The sequence below is a fragment of the Jaculus jaculus genome, chromosome 2 (assembly GCF_020740685.1).
Source record: "Jaculus jaculus isolate mJacJac1 chromosome 2, mJacJac1.mat.Y.cur, whole genome shotgun sequence".
Taxonomy (NCBI): domain Eukaryota; kingdom Metazoa; phylum Chordata; class Mammalia; order Rodentia; family Dipodidae; genus Jaculus; species Jaculus jaculus.
Window position 1 is genome coordinate 18721080 of NC_059103.1, and position 17436 is coordinate 18738515.

The 17436-nt window shown below is 43.6% G+C and overlaps 1 protein-coding gene across 1 annotated transcript in view; it reads right to left on the reverse strand.

Annotated features, from left to right (window-relative positions):
* Positions 1-17436, reverse strand: part of LOC101618217 (S-adenosyl-L-methionine-dependent tRNA 4-demethylwyosine synthase TYW1) — a 156685-nt gene that overhangs the window by 92002 nt on the left and 47247 nt on the right. Inside the window, exons 10-11 of the mRNA XM_045144060.1 lie at positions 3368-3486; positions 809-918 (exon numbers count right to left, since the gene is read on the reverse strand). Coding sequence (XP_044999995.1) covers positions 809-918; positions 3368-3486 — 229 coding nt within the window. The remainder of the gene's footprint in view (positions 1-808; positions 919-3367; positions 3487-17436) is intronic.

A 17436-nucleotide genomic window follows, 5' to 3' on the forward strand; every position in this document is an offset into this window, starting at 1 on the left:
AATAAGCAAATTAATAGAAAAGCTAAAAAGATCAAAATATACATAATAGGGCTGGAGAGATGGCTCAGCAGCTAGACCACTTGCTTATAAAGCCCAACAACCTGGGTTCTATTCCCCAGTAACCACATAAAGCCAGATAACTGGGGCATGCAGCTAGAGTTTGTTTGCAATGGCAAAAGACCACCCTAGAATGACTATGTATTTTTTTTCTCTTTCTCTCAAGTAAATCAATATATATTTTAAAAAATAAAATACAGCCAGGTGTGATAGCACATGCCTTTAATAGCAGGACTTGGGAGACAGAGGTAGGAGGATTGCCATGGGTTTGAGGCCACTCTGAGACTACATAATGAATTCCAAGTCAGTCTGGGCTACAGCAAAACCCTACCTTGAAAATACAAAAAACAAACAAACAAAATATATATACAAGATTTCTATAAACTTTTTTGCTTCCCCATAGGAAACAATTCCAGTGAAGACAAAAATTCCATGAAAGGGGCTGGAGAGATAGATGGCTTAGTGGTTAAGGCGTCTGCCTGCAAAGCCAAGAGATCCCGGTTCAATTCCCCAGGACCCACTTAAGCCAGATGCACAAGGGGACACATGAATCTGGACTTCGTTTGCAGTGACGGAGGCCCTGGCACACCCATTCTCTCTCTCTCACTCTTTCTCCCTCCCTCCCTCTCTCTCTCCCTCTCAAATAAGTAAAAATTTTTAAAATCCCATGAAAGAGGCATTTCCTCTGCAAATTTGGTCCAGATTCTTTTAACAGGCATTAGCCTTCCTCTGCAGGGAGAAGACTGTGTACCTTTAAACTGATTAATCATGTTCTGGTGGTTTTCAATGGCCTCTTTTAGGATCATTTCCGGCTGGTCCATCTTCCACCGCCATTCAGTACCCACAGGATTGGTATGGTGTCTGGGGATAAAAAGGCAAAGTGATTACTAATACACATTATGCTATAATCCCAGTATGCCTATGAGAAGAGAGGTACAGACAGGAGAATCACCAGGAAGTTCATGTTAGCAAGTCATCATCAAAACCAGGTAGGCTTGTTCCTAAGAGCTCAACTGTTCATAGGATTCTCCCAACTTATTTTACATCATGACACATGGTACACACAGTAGAGAGAAGCCATTCAACATATCTGACAGTTCTTGGCTATGGAGTCAATTTCCATTATAGTCCAACCACTCTTTCCTGCCTACAATCATGTTAACCAAGTACCAGGATATACCTAAGGCAAACCTGTGGCCTTCTCGGTGGCTAAGTGAAGGCTTCATAAAACACATGAGGAAAACTGAAGCACTTGGTTTGGAAATAGCAACTTGTGTCAAGAGTTTGTGGACTTCCTAACATGAGTGATGGTGTGCTTCTCTTTCTATGCTCTCTTTTTAATTTAGAGAGAGTCTCATAAGCAGGCGTGGTGGTGCACACCTTTAATCCCAGCAGTTGGGAGACAGGCAGGAGGATCACTAAGAATTCAAGGCCACCCTGAGATTAAATAGTGAATACCAGGTCAGCTTGAGCTAGAGTGAGACCCTACCTTGAAAAACAATCAATAAAGAAATAAATAAATAGTTTCATGTACCTGAAGTTGGCTTCGAACTTACTACATAGCCAAGGGTGACTTTGATCTCCTGATCCTCTTACCTCTACCTCTCAAGTTCTAGGATTACAGGTATACATTATCACACCCAGTTCATGCAGAGTTAGGAATGGAACCCAGGGCTTTGTGCATGGTAGGCAAACACTCTCCCCAGTGAGCCACATCTCCAGCTCTTTCTTCCTGTGCTCTGGGGTGACTTCTTTTCCCTGTTTGTTGGAACTTACAAACTCATGTAGCCTTGTTTCTTTCAGATACGACTTTTAAATACTGATTCAATTTTCAGAGTCATAAAGTTATAAATTTCAGTATGACAAGCTGAGCCTCACCAGTTAAAGGCAGACTAACCAAAGGGACTTTGAAAATCCAACATACTGCTGGGCATGGTGGCACACATTTATAATCCAACACTCAAGAGGCTGGGTCAAGAAGATCGAAAGTTTGAATCCATGCTAAATAGTATACCTGGAAAGTTTCAAACCAGCCTGAGCTACAAAGTCTTAAAGAATAAAGGAATAAATAAATGACATATATATGCACACTTCTTTGACTCATGAGCTACACATTAGTAAGCATGGACATGGTCACCACATCTGAAAAGCTTCTATATTACTATTCAAACTCTATGAAAGCATGGACATGGTCACTACATCTGAATAATAACTGCTATACTACTATTGAACTTCTATGAAAGCATGGGCATGGTCACCAGATCTGAGTAATAACTGCTCTAATACTACTTAACCTCTATGAAGTGGAGCTAAAGAAGTACTCAGGGGCTGGGGAAAGGGCTCAGCAGTTAAAGGCACTCGTTTGCAAAGCCTCCTGGCCTGGGTTTGATTTCCCAGTGCCCACGGAAAAACCAGGTGCATAAAGTGGTACATGCATCTAAAGTTCACGTACGTTGCAAGAGGCCCTGGCTCACTCACTTGCTTGCATTCTCGCACTCTCTCTGTCTCTCAAATATAATAAAATATAAAAGAAGTACTTAGAAGAAAAGCTGTCATTAGACTTACAAAAAAACCGAGTTAACAGTCCAATTTAGATTAGAAAAAGAAAAGAAAAAGCATAAATTAGTAAACCAGAAAACAGAGATATACCCAGTGTTGCATGCCTGTCAGCTCAGCACTAAGGAAGTGGAGACAGGAGGATCAGGAGTTCAAGGTCACCATCAACTACATAGCAAGTTCAGGCCAGCCTCAAAAAAAAAAAAAAAAAAAGCCAGCCGGGAGTGGTGGCGCACGGGGAGGGGGAGGAGGAGACGGGGACAGGAGAAGAGGAGGAAGGAGGAGAAGAGAAAGAGGAAGATGAAGGAGGAGGAGGAAGAGGAAGAGGAGGAGGAAGAGGAAGAAGAAGAAGGAGGCTGCCAGGCGTGGTGGCACACACCTTTAACCCTAGCACTGAGGCGAGGTAGGAGGATCACCGTGAGTTCAAGGCCTCTCTGAGACTACATAGTGAATTCCAGGTCAGCCTGGGCCAGAGCGAGACCCTACCTTGAAAAGAAAGAAAGAAAGAAAAAAAAAAAAAGACAGGAAAAGAGGGAGAAAGAAAATGGGGAGGGGAGAGAAGAGGAGGGGAGTCTATAAGCAAATCTGTGGTTCTGTGAAAAGACCAATAAAACCTCCTGACAAAACTGGTCATGAAACAGCAGGCAAACACAAATAGATGCGGTGTTAGGAACAGCAGAGCTGCCAAGGGTTCTGAGCAGGCACCAGGCAGTAGTCACCACATCTGGTCACCCTGCCGTCCAGTTTCACTTACCGCCAACAGAAGACACACTTATTTGCACACGCCAAACTCGGAGTAGCCTCCATGCAGCGATGACTCTCGATGCCGTAGAATGTATGCTTGTAGCAGCCTCCTCGCCCCCGGAGCATCGACTGAGATAAACGAGAAACGTGTGATTTGAATGAAATCACAGAAACAAAACAAGAAGACACTGTTTCATAATCACAAATACCCTTAATGAGGTGGGCATGGGAGTGCACCTTGTAACCCCAGCACTCAGGAGAATGGGGACAGGGAGACTGTGAGTTTGTGGTCTGCCTGGGCTACATAGTGAGTTCAAGGCCAGCTAGACTATACAGCGAGGTCCTGTTTCATAAAAACAAAAAGGGAAGGCTGGAGAGATGACTTAGTGGTTAAGGTGCTTGCCTGTGAAGCCTAAGGACCCAGGTCTGATTTCCCAGAACCCATGTTAGCCAGATGCACATGGTGGCACATGCACCTGAAGTTCATGTGCAGTGGCTAGAGGCCCTGGTGCACCCATTCTTTCCCTCTCTGTTCCTCTTTTCCTCTTCTTCCCTCCTCCAACCCCCCATCTGTTTCATAAATAAATTTTTTTTATAAATAAATTTTTTAAAGGGGGGAAGCTGGGGCTGGAGATATGGCTTAGCAGTTAAGGCATTTGCCTACAAAGCCTAAGGACCCCAGTACGATCCCCAGGACCCATGTAAGCCAGATGCACAAGGGGGCACGTGCATCTGGAGTTCATTTGCAGTAGCTAGAGACTCTGGTGTGCCCATTCTCACTCTCTCTCTCTTTCTCCTTCTCTGTCTCTAATAAACAAATAAAAATAAATCTTGGGCTGGAAAAATGGCTTAGCAGTTAAGCACTTGCCTGTGAAGCCTATGGAGCCCGGTTCAAGGCTCAAATCCCAGAGCCCATTTTAGCCAGATGCACAAGAGGGTGCAAGTGTCTGGAGTTCATTTGCAGCAGCTGGAGGCCCTGGCGCACCCATTTCCCCCCCCCCCACTCTCTCTCTCTGTCACTCTCAAATAAATTAAAATAAAAACAAAAATTTTAAATAAATAAATAAGTAAATCTCAAAAAAAAAAAAAAAGAAAAGAAAAACTTAGCTAGGTATGGTGGTGCAAGCCTTTAATCCCAGCACTCTGGAGGCAGATGTAGGAGGATCACTGTGAGTTCAAGGCCACCCTAAGACTACATAGAAAATTCCAGGTCAGCCTGGGCTAGAGTGAGACCCTACCTCGGAAAAAAAAAAAAAAAAAGTGAATGGAGGGAATGGTGTTCTTAAAGAACGATTTGTGAGGTTGTCCTCTGGTCTCTACACATGTGCACACACATTAAAATATAATAAAGGGCTGGAGAAATGGCTTAGCAGTTAAGGCACTTGCCAGCCAAACCTAAGGACCCAGGTTCAATTCCCCAGGACCCATATAGGCCAGATGTGCAAGGTGGCACAAGCTTCTGGTGTTCATTTGCAAAGGCTAGAGGCCCTCGCATACCCATTCTCTCAGTCTCTCAAATAAATAAAAACTAAAACATAATGAGTAAAACATGATCTATATACTTTAAAAACTTTACATCCTAGCTTTGTAGTATTTCTGATGCAGCTTTGGATTTTTTTCAAACCCAGTAAAATAAACCTATAACTGGGCTGGAAAGATTGCATAGCAATTAAGTGAGCTTCCTCACAACCATGAGGGCCTGAGTTCAAATCTCCAGATCTCACATAAGCAGCTGGGCAAGGCCACCTACACCTGCAACCCCAGTCCCACAAAAAGCAAGGAGACCAGGGAATCCCCCAGGCTTGTACAAATCAGCAAGCTCCAACATCAGTAAGAGACTCTGGCTCAAATAAGAACAGGCAGAAGGGTGAGGGAGCTGAAAACCCAATATTCAGCTCCAGCCACCACAGGCAAGTGCCCGCACCCTTGGGTCACCTATCACAAGGGCACATAGACATGCATACAGCACACAGACACTACCACCCCCCCACACACACACACAATGCACACATGCACACATACCGGCACACAAGCAAAAATAAAATAAAACTCTCATTAACTCCAAAAACACTGATACTTATAAGTACAAATCCATCAACCCATCTCAAATATACCAGTACATGAACACATAACACCAGGAAACAAAGAAGGCAGGATCTAAAAGTAGAAGCAGGGCTCATGTCTAAGAGGATCTGTGCTCAGTATAAGGGAGGCTTCTTGGAGTACATGTTACTCTGTCAATTGAGTAAGTAGAATGTAAACATATTTGAGATGGTTAAGGACACAACAGGATGTATATAAAACAGATTAACCCCAAAAAGGACACTATTTAATGTGGTGGGCAAAACCATGTAACATATGAGTGAGAGGAAAAAAAAAAAACCACAAGTCATAAGTATAGCAAGAAAGTAATGTTTGATTTATCTAGAATCAAACTTAGTGCCTCTGGACAAGACAAGCTGAACTTCTGCAAAAGTGAAATGTGTGGGGAGGTCATGAAAGAGGCTCTGAGATGAATTAGTGAAGAAAAGAAGGGAGGTAAAGAGGTACAATCAGTGTCACTCCCCACTAGAGGGCTGGAACAGTATGCCATCCAAGATAGCTGAGACTCTTGAGGCCAACAGACTCAGACAAGGAATCAACAGCAGCCATTGCAAAGGAGAAAGATGACGAAGGTGGGCAGCGTTTACAGATACCATCTCCTCTCTGTATCCTCAGCCTCCTCCCAAGGATTCAACTGATCAAAATGGGGTAAGTGTTGGCTCTGATGAACATGTAGACATTGTTCTTGTTATTATTTCCTCAGTAATATAGTTTAGCAACTATTTACACAGCATGTACAGTACACTGGGTATTATAAGTCATCTAGTGATGATTCAAAGTATCTTTGGAAGGACATGAAGGAGATATGCACTCTAGGCAAATACCACTTCATTTTATAGAAGAGACTTGAGCATTCTCAGATTCGGTATCAGAGCAGGGGATTGGGAACAATTCCCCAATGGAGTCTGAGGAACAACTGTACACAGTAAGTGTTACTATTTGAATGATATATACAACGAAAAAAAATTACACAAGAGCCTACCAGCTTAATCATTATGTCAGCAATCCATAAAGTCTTAATGTTGAGACAATTCCTCTGTAAACATATAATTTACCATTGATTAAAGACAAAAGAAAATTTGCATACTAATAAGATAGATGTGCTTATTTGTATAAAACAATACAATCCAAAGATGCACTAATTTGATACATGCTGAAGACAGACAGCAGGAAAATGTAAGACTTTGTTTTCTACACCTGGGCCATGATATTTCGGGGCATGTTTCTGTAAGAGTGGAAAACTTTGCGTATACAGTGAAACCACTGCAAATCATAGGATGCAGTTCTCTGAAACCTGAGCCAAGGTGCTCTGGGCAGCATTCAGTAGTACTGCATGGCATGATGGGTGCACAGTGCAAAGAGCACATGCTGCCTGCTCAGAAACGAGGCTGCAGGGAGGTCACACGCTACAACACGGCTGAGGGCTGAAACAAGCACCTCTAATCCGTGAACTTGATCTTGAATTAATTTTTGGTTGTTGTACCTTCAGTAATCTTTAATTCCTGCCAAATATTTTGCAGCCCCCGCCTTCAGTTAAGCCATGTGGGGTTGTGACCCACCATTTGAGCAGCTTTGACCTAGTACTGGTGTTTGGGGCAGGGGGAAGGAAAGGAAAATTTTTGCTCAGATAGCTATGCCTATATATTCTTTTCCAAGGTATTAATAAAACATACAAGGTGGCAAACAAAATACTCAAATCTCCCAAATAGCATTGAAAACTAAAGTCCACTGAACACCAAAGTCACAGAGTAATTTCCACGGTGGAGAAACAAAGCTGAAAGGCTGCATATTTCATTCATTACATGTTGAGTAGAACACACTGTTCAGACCAATTCATGCTGAAGTCCTAAATAACCCCAAATGCAGCTGTATATTGGGAAGCAATTAAGTTAAGCCAGGTCATAAAGATACAGCCCTTGTCTGACAGAACTAGTATCCTAGTAAGAGGAAGAGAGGCCAGAGATCTCTGGGTATGCAGGGAAAGGGCCAATGAGGACTGGAATCCATGGAACAAAAGAGACACCAACCAGCCTTGCAGGACCACTAAGCTTCCCGGAGGACCTACATCCAAACTGAATACTGACAGCTCAGACATCTTGCTAGATCCTAGGATGGCCACAGATGAGAAGATTTTGGGTTTTTTGTTTGTTTTTTGAGGGAGGGTCTTGCTGTAGCCCAGGCTGACCTGCAATTCACTATATGGTCACAGAGTGGCTTCAAACTCACAGCAATCCTCCTACCTCAGCCTCTCAAGTGCTGGGATTAAAGGCATGTGCCACCATGCTTGACTTTAAGAAGACTATTTTCTTTTTGGTTTAAAAACATTTTCTAAAAGTTTGTGAGGCTATGACTCCTTTTTAATTGAATTTTATTTATGAAGTGAGGTTTAAGACAATTCTATTGGGGGGAAGGAGTTATTCAATAAAAAGAAAACCTGAATAATGGAGAGACATACCCTGTTCATGGATTACAAAATCCACTTGCCTGGGTTGATCCATGAATTTAATACAGTCATTACCAAAGTACCGTAAGGGCTTTGTAGCAATAAAGAACCCTATTCTAAACCAGATGAGGAAGGAAAGGTACAGGCATATTTGCTTGCTTGCTTTGCTACACAGATATCTAATTTCTCTAGTGCTATGTGTTAATTAGATCCATTAGCCATATAATTTTGCCAGATAAGACATTTGGAACTCATGGCTCTCTGTCAAACGGTTGAAAACTGTGGTTCACTTTCTTCCTGCCTTGATAGTTTCAATGAGAAGCTATCTGTGTCATGCAAATTAGCATTGTCTTGTAGGTAATAGGCTGTTTCTCTCTAGCCATGTTCGAAGCATTCTTACTTTTCAGTTTTCAAGTCATTGTAAAATGAAATGTGAAAGGAAGGAGATGATCCCTCTGTGCAATGTACCATGACCTCCCTGTTTATTTCTTTGTTTCTAAATATCTTTGTGATTACATAGCATAGAATGTTTCTTGCCTCAGTTCGGCCTATTAGATCTATTTAACCTTGTGACTTCTTATAATAGCCCCTCCCCCCTTGTTTAACAGTATGTAATTTTGTGGTTTAACAACCAATCCTGTTTTTACTATATACATCATATGGTTATTTCCAATATAAACTGGCACTCTGAACAGATCAGGGCTGCATCTTGAGATCCCGAACTCCGGGATGCAGACCTGCTGCACACCAGCTTTCTTTTTACCCAATAAAACTTTGCCTCACATTCCGTGAGTCAATGGTCTTACTTGCATCATACCGGACCCCATAAGTCATGAATTATACAGTTGTCTTGGCAAGCGTTTCTTTGGTTTATCACTTGGATTTATGAATCTGTAGGTTGGAGTCTTTCATCAATTTTGGCCCGTTTTCAGCTATTAATTCTTAGAATGCAGTCACACACTACACAGCAACATGTTGATCAGAGGTAGACCACATATGTGATAATGGTACCATAAGGTTATACTGCAGCTGAAATTTCCTATCACCTTGTAATATCATAGCCATATACCCTAGTGCATTACTGTTAGAATACTGATATGGATGCTTTAAGAGACCAGAAGTGGGCCAGTCCAGAGAGATTAAATCATGCTCACCTGTAACACAATCTCAGTCTCACAAGCAAGCCCAACCCTCCTCGACTACTACCTAGGACCCAAGGTGCAGCAGGAAAGAAAGATGAGCCCCCTGTTGCCAGGGACTCCCCAACACCACCTGAGAGTTATGGCCTTGGGTCCTATCTAATGCTTCCTTCCTAGCACATAGTCTGGGTCATGTGATATGAAACTTTCCCCTTCCTAATAAACATAAAAATAGGACACTTCCCTTTGTTCCTCAGAACTGAAGCCTAGGCTTTTGAACCTGGCCTTGCTCTTTCATTGCAAACTAACCCTTCCTCACAAAAGAAATCCATGTGACAGCAGTGGACCCTATAAGCTTTATGGCTGGCCAGCCAGGCCAAATGTACCAACTCATGCATGTCTGTTATGCTCTTTGATCAGACCTGAGGCCTACTCCACGGGAATTCCTGCCCAGTACTGGAAATCTAATTAAAAGGCTTGGGACGTCATAAGCCCTAGGGGAGAAACTACTACTGTTGCCTGGCCAAATGCATATATTATGCCTACCAACCTGCCCTCTACATACTTACGTTTATGCCCATATATTAATGCTACTCATACTTTTGGTTAGAGGAGTTTCTCTTTTCAGATGGCAGTGACCACTGGGGAGACTCAAAAACTCACCAAAGTGCTAAGAAGTGACAGTGTCAAGTGTTCAGCACTAAATGAGACATCTTTCTCACACCCTCAGGGCTCAGGAACCATTGCGGAGAAGGTGGTGGAAAGAAAGTAAGAACCAAAGGAAGGGTAGGACTGCTTAGAATGCTGTCTTTCAGACACAGAATAGCCATGGTATACATGACCTCACAGGAGCTGATGCTACCTACACAAGATCTGCATAACCGGAGGAACAAAAAATGACATCAAAATAGAAGAGACAGGCTGGAGAGACGGCTTAGTGGTTAAGACGCTTGCCTGCAAAGCCAAAGGACCTAGGTTTGACTCCCCAGGATCCATGTAAGCCAGATGCACAAGGTGGCACATGTGTCTGGAGTTCATTTGCAGTGGCTGGAAGCCCTGACATGCCCATTCTCTCTGTCTGTCCCACTCTCTGCTTCTTTCTCAAATAAATAAATAAACATAAAAATTTTAAAAATAGAAGAGACTAGTTGGAAAGAAGGGATTCACTTGAAGGGAGGTTTTGGAAGGGGAAAAGGGAAGGTTCTGGGAGGAGATTATGATGAGGGTATGTTGTTTATATTTATAAAAGTTAACAGTTAAAAAAAAAAATTTAAGAACCAATGTGAGTATCTCCCAATAGAACTTGTACCAAAATCTTTTTTTGTTTTTGGTTTTGGTTTTGGTTTTTTGAGGTAGGGGTTCACTCTAGTCCAGGCTGACCTGGAATTCACTCAGAGTGGCCTCAAACTCATGGTGATCCTCCTACCTCTACCTCCCAAGTGCTGGGATTAAAGGCATGCGCCACCATGCCCAGCTAAATCTTTCTTTTATAACCTCACAGTCATTCAGGTTTGTGGTGATGCTGGTGTAAACACATCTATTGTGAAGCAAGTCATACAAGAGTGTAACATGCATAATCATGGAGAGTGCCTGACACATGATAATACATGGCTGTATTCGCTGTATTTTTGGAGTATACTCCTTAAACAATGTCTGTACTGGTTCAGCAGCAGCATCACACAACTTGTGTTTACTGCACCTCAACTTCATTATGAATATAATGACCAAGCCACCTATGCCCATCTGGACTGGGGAAAGCACACTATGTTTCTGCACAATGACACAACCATCATATTTGTCAGGACATGTCCCCATTGTCAAGCAGCACATGACAATACTCATTCGTTCTACTGTCCTTCTCCTTGCACGACTCTATGGCATAAATATTGACTGACTATCATTATTGCTCCCAGCTCCCCAAGGCTCCACTTAATGTTTGGTTTGGTTTATGTCTAATCTACTTTGGTCTCCACGGTTCAGGTTGGGTGAGTTCTATTGACTGGTCCTGGGCACAGATCATTCTATTGATCTCTGAGGTCACTGAGTTTACATCCTGTCACCTCTGCTTGGCTACTGAGCCTTTCACCAAGTTGCTTTATTTGTGTCACTGTACTTTTCAATTTTATAATTCAGTCTTGGTTCTTTCTTTAACCTTTTTCTTCGCTGGGGCATTTTATTTTTTCATTTGGCTGAAGACAATTTAAAGCTGATTGCTAGAGCTTATGTGTGACAGCTGCTAACAAAGCCCTGTGAGTTGATTCATGGGCTGTTGGTGGCAGCTGATTATCTGTTCTTATTCAAGGTGATTTCCTCGGCTAGCTCTGACAGGTGATTTTTCTGTAGCATCCTGGACATTTTGCCTATGATGGAAGAGGCTCTTCTAGACCCTACTCTTTCATTTTATCAGACAGTCACGTTTTTTGTTTAGAAAGCAGGTCCTGTGCTGGAGCTCCAGTGACAAGTTGTCTTCTGGAGCCTTTCTAGGTAACTTTGTCTTGGGCGCCCCTGTTCCCTTATAGCACGAGGGAGCAGAAGCGGTTTCCTCACTTAGTCCCTTGGGAGACATTCAGGGTAGGGCAGGAGTGCCAGGCCAGGAGGTTTCCCAGCCCAGGCTGATTCTGTTGCCTGACAGGAGATGGCAATTTCAAACAGGCCCACAAGGAAAGTACGCATATGCCCTAACTATCTAATGTTAGGGGGAAATCCCAGGGCCCTTTGCCAATGCTACTGAGCTACCTGAATCTGTTGAAGGGACATGTGTTTGAGCCAGGGAAAAGTGACCCAACAGAGGCATCCTCGTGCTGTGGGGCTGGGAACAGCTAACACAGTCTAGACTGCCTTCTTCCTTCTGGGGGACATAATACATTCACACACACACACACACACACACACACCGTTCATTACACAAGAGACCCCTCCTACCTCTATCACTCAGGAAATGTCAAGTGTTAAGTGGTTAAAGCTCTTGTGTCAAAAACTAAAACCAAAACCCAAATGAATGTGTATTTCTTTTTTATTTTTTAAGTATTTTTATTTGGAGGAAAGATGGCACAGTGGTAAAGGCACTTGCCTGCAAAGCCTAATGACCTGGGTTTGATTCCCCACATAAAACCAGAAATAAATGAATAAATATTTAAATATTTTATTAATTTGCAAGGAGAAAGGGGAGGGAGGGAGGGAGGGAGGGAGGGAGGGAGGGAGACAGAACGGGCATGTCTGGGCCTCCAGCCACTTCACACAACTCCAGCCTCATGTGCCACTGTACCTCTAGCTTTATATAAGTCCTGAGGAATTGAACTCGGGTCATTATGCTTTGCAGATAAGCCTCTAAACTGCCATGTCTCCAGCCCTCAAATTGGTATTTCTACTATCACAATGACATATATACGTTATACATATGAGTATATAGCTTATACCAAGGAGAAGGAAAAGTGTAGGAGGAGTGTGTGTGTGTGTGTGTGTGTGTGTGTGTGATAAGAGATATTTGTTTTCCAGACTAGGGAACTACAATGGAAAGTATGAAGAACAGACTGTCAACTGAATTAATAGCTTCTTCAAGTAAGTCTTCCTCCATCAGCATCAGAGCCATGCTTCTCTGGCTAGAAACCACGACCAACTCTCCCCAAAAATGATGCCAAAGCTACACAAAGCTGTTGTTGGGGTGCCAGCCAGACCCCTAATCTTTCAGGCAAATAACCCCTGTCAGAGAGCTGAGCTCCACACCCAAGAAGACCACTTGGGTTTGATGACTTTTGATGGCATCTGATGGCTGGGGCCTCATGTCCATCCTCAGTTATCCTGCCATCCTTCTGTAAGGCTAGGCTAGGTTTTTCTCCTCCTTTGTGTGCGCGTGTGTGTGCGTGCGTGTGTGTGTGTTGCACCTCAATGTGAATATTCATTTGGGCACATGAATATGTGTGTGCACATGTGTGTGGAGGCATGAGGCTGAGTGTCTTCCTAAATTGCTCCCTACCTTATTTTTTGAGCTAGGGTCTCTCATTAAACTTGAAATCTGCAATATGGCTAGACTAGCTAGCCAGCAACCCCAAGGATCCTCCTGTCTCTGCCTACCCCGCACTGGGTTTACATGCGCAGGCTATCATGCCCAGCATTTTTACCTGAGTGTTGGAGATCCAAATACAGGGCTTTCCTCGTATTTGTGCAGCAAGCACTTTACTCACATCTCCCCAGCCCCTAGGCTATCTTCTTTGCCACTTGCTAGTTGAGGTCCTAATGAAGTGACAAAATGCATCACGAAAATATGGCATCATTGTGTGAACAGCACAAAATGACTTACACTAGCCTCAGGGATATGACCTACCAGAGCTAGAAGCCCCACACCATCACATACACAGCCCATTACTGATCAAAACACCTTTATGTAGCATATGATTGTGTTTAAAATTTTTTTAAGTTAAAGCCAGGCATGATAGCACACGCCTTTAATCCAGCACTCGAGAGGCAGAGGTAGGAGGATCACCATGAGTTCAAGGCCACCCTGAGACTCCATAGTGAATTCCAGGTCAGCCTGGGCTAGAGTGTGAGACCCTACATCAAAAAAAAAAAAAAAAAAAAAATTTAAGTTAAATCAAATGAAAATTCTACCCCCTGGTCACACTTCCCACATTTCAAGCGTTTAGTAGCAAAACCTGGTTAGTATACAGCTGTTGTCAAGTGAGGAAGTGGTTACAGTTAGCATTCTGTACTGTGTGCCACAGCTACTGAACATTCCCTATATAAAAGAAAGTACTGAGGACCCAAAGTTCGAGGCTAGCCTGAGCTATCTAATGAGAACCTGTTTGGGAAAATAAACAAACTGGAAATGTTACAAGAAAAAAGTAAGGTAAGCAAGGTGGCTATAAACCCAGCACTTGAGAGGCTGAGGGAGGAGAATTACCATGGGTCTGACGCCAGAATGAGCTACATAGTAAGTTCTAGCCCAACCCGGAATAGAGTGAGTACTTGTCACAAAACCATGAGAGAGAAGAAAAAGAAACTGAACAAAAAATAAATGAAGGAAAAGGAAACAGAAAAGAAGCAAGTCATCTGGACTGAGCCACAGTCAGCCATAGTGAGGCCGCTCATACCTTGACCAGGAGCGTGTCCTCACCGCACTATTGCCTTCAGGTCCTGGAACTCTGAAGGCAGTTCAGACTGTCAAGGGAAGGATGCCTGTATCAGACTGCAGGGAAAGATGTGTTCAGAGCAATTCTGTGTGGCATTTCTGTACTTCTTGGGCCAGCTTTAGCTCCAAGCTCTCTTTTCAAAATAGAGTATCTCTTTCTGGCGTAGATGGAAGATTGTGTCTTCATGAGGATAGTCAAGATTTATGCCTGCCTTCCAGCTACAGGCTAGGTAGGTTTGCAAGCAGCTCTCTACCAAGATTGAGGGTTTCTTAATAGACATGGAGGCACTCAGCTGTGACATAAATAAAGCCACTGTGTGTCCAGCATCCTCCAGGGCTCACACCTACATCACCCCCATGACACTCAGTATGAACACCATGCTGCCCACCATGTCTCACCTGACCCGGGAGTTCTGTGAGCTCTGCCAACACTCATGAAACTGCCAAGCTGACTTGTGAGCTTTAAATCAGGGTCCAGTGACAACCCACCAGCTGGGTGCTTGCAGCTTCTAATGCCACAAAACCAACAGTCAAAAGAGACCCTAACTCGAAAAACCAAAAAAAAAGTGACTGCTGAGAGCCGGGCGTAGTGGCGTGCACCTTTAATCCCAGCACTCGGGAGGCAGAAGTAGGAGGATCACAGTGAGTTCAAGACTACCCTGAGACTACAGTGTGAATTCCAGGTCAGCCGGAGCTAGAGTGAGATCATACCTGGAAAAAACAAAACAAAAAAAAAGTGACTGCTGAGCCAGGGATGGTGGTGCATGCCTGTGCTCCTGGCACTTAGGAGGTAGAGACAGAAGGATCAGGAGTTCAAGGTCATGCTCAGCTACCCAGTAAATCCAAGGCAAACCTGGAATATGGAGTATTCTCAAAGAGGAAGAGAAAGGGCTGGAGAGATGGCTTAGCGGTTAAGCGCTTGCCTGTGCAGCCTAAGGACCCTGGTTCGAGGCTTGATTCCCCAGGACCCACGTTAGCCAGATGCACCAGGGGGCGCACACGTCTGGAGTTTGTTTGCAGTGGCTGGAAGCCCTGATGCGCCCATTCCCTCTCTATCTGTCTCTCTCTTCTTCTCTCTCTGTCACTCTCAAAAAAGTAAATAAAAATGAACAAAAAATATATTAAAAAAAAAAAAAGGAAGAGAAAGAGAAAGAGAAATAGAGTACTTGTCTAGCATGCATAAGGCACTGGGTTTAATTCCCTAGCACTACAAAAATAAAAATGGTAAAGGAAAGATTGTGTGTGCAGGAAGCTGCTGGAGAAGTGCTCACTGAGGGCAAGTAGACAGCCGGCAAGCGTCCTTGCTAGGGGCAGAATATGGTTTTATTTTTCAGAAGGCAGCAAGAAGCAAGAAGATAAAGCACCCCTCAAACATCAGCCAGGGCCCAGGAGGGACCACAGAGGAACTGGTGAGATGAGCTAGAGTGCTGCTGCCATAGCGAGCCTGCCACCTGAGCCAGGACAAGGGAGACACACACGAAGATGCTCAACACACAGCCAAGCAGAGATCCAGAAGCCGCTGAGAGTGCAGCACTGACACAGACTTAAAACACACCTACCACGGCTCGGGGAACGTTGCGGAAGAGGGGGCAGAAAGACTGTAAGAGCCACAGGATGGGAGGGAATATCCAGAGGCATTGCCTCCGCTACAATAACTGACGGCTGTTCTCTCAACTCATAACCTACACCCCTATGGTGAACACCAGCAATCCTACTGAGGAGGGCCCTCAGTGGAATGGGGGCAGGGAAGAAGAAATGACAGTACCAACACATGATGTGTCCATACAAAATCTCTACTTAATAAAAAATAGCCAAGCATGGTGGCCCACACCTTTAATATCAGCATTTGGGAGGAAGAGATAGAATCACCGTTGAGTTCAAGGCCACCCTGAGACTACACAGTGAATTCCAGGTCAGCCTGAGCTAGAGAGAGACCCTACCTCGAAAAACCAAAAAAATAAAATAAAAAGCTTCTGCTGGGAGACAGGCTCACACACCTGGTAAGAAACCACCATGACACTGAGGTACTAACAGAGTAGAAAGGAACTTGGCCATGTAACAAAAAAAGAAAGCCACACTCCAGCCATGACCAGAAACATCAGTTAGTATTGTACTAGCTACATACATTTTCTCCTTTGCATATGTATACACTGTCTATTTCCCTCTCCTGTCATCCAACTACTTTATAACATCAGTCAGTAATAATGTACAATCCCTTAGAAGAGCATGAAAATATGACAGTCAATACATTCTCCCTTGCATGAGGAATGATGGCTCAGGCTAGACAGAAGCAAACATGTGGTATATACTTCGATTTGGAAATATAACTCCAGGTAGAGGGCATATGGGCTGAGCATCTGAAGGGGAGTGTATGGGGAGGAGGGGAGGAAAAAGAGGGAGAGAGAAGCACAGCACTAGCAGCACAGAGAAAGGAAAGGAGACGCAAGCAGCTCCACCATGCCCGCTAACACAGCAGCACAGAGCAAGTCTGTACTGAAATACATATGGAACATAAATTGCTTCCTCTTTCATTACATTACATCTTGGGAGAAGACTACTTTTTAAAATTATGTATGTGATATACTCTCTGCAGATTTAATTTAGCATTGGGAAAAGAGATGCTACACAATACTGGCTAGGCACAGAAAGCATTGAGTATGATGTTACTGAAAATCACTGGGCTGGAAAAAATTTGGGGGCAGAAGACAATGTTGAATTAACTAATTAACTGAAAGAGCAGAGCAGAGCAGAGCACACCATCACCAAGAGATGGAATAACAAAAGATGACCTAGGTGTAATCTGTTATTTTATATATTTTTTATTTTATTTTATTTTTGAAGGCAGGGAGACATGAGTTTAAAAAAAAAAAAAAATTAAAGAGTTCCTTGGAGGCTAGGGATGTGGCTCAGTTGGTAGGGTGCCTGACTGCCTGCCTGCCTGCATTGGACAAAGCCCACAGCACCACATAAACCAGGCATGGTGTTACATGCCTATTATCCTAGCACTTGGAAGGTGGAGGCAGGGAGGATCAGAAGTTCAAGGTTACAGAGAAAGTTCAAAACCAGGCATGGTGGTGCACGCCTTTAATCCCAGCACTCGGGACGCAGAGGTAGGAGGATCACTGTGAGTTTGAGGCCACCCTGAGACTACACAGTAAATTTCAGGTCAGCCTGGGCTAGAGTGAGACCCTACCTCAGTGGGGGGGGGGGGGGGGGGGCCAGTCTATTGTGCTTGTCTCAAAAAAATAAAATAAAAATAGAAAGTTCAA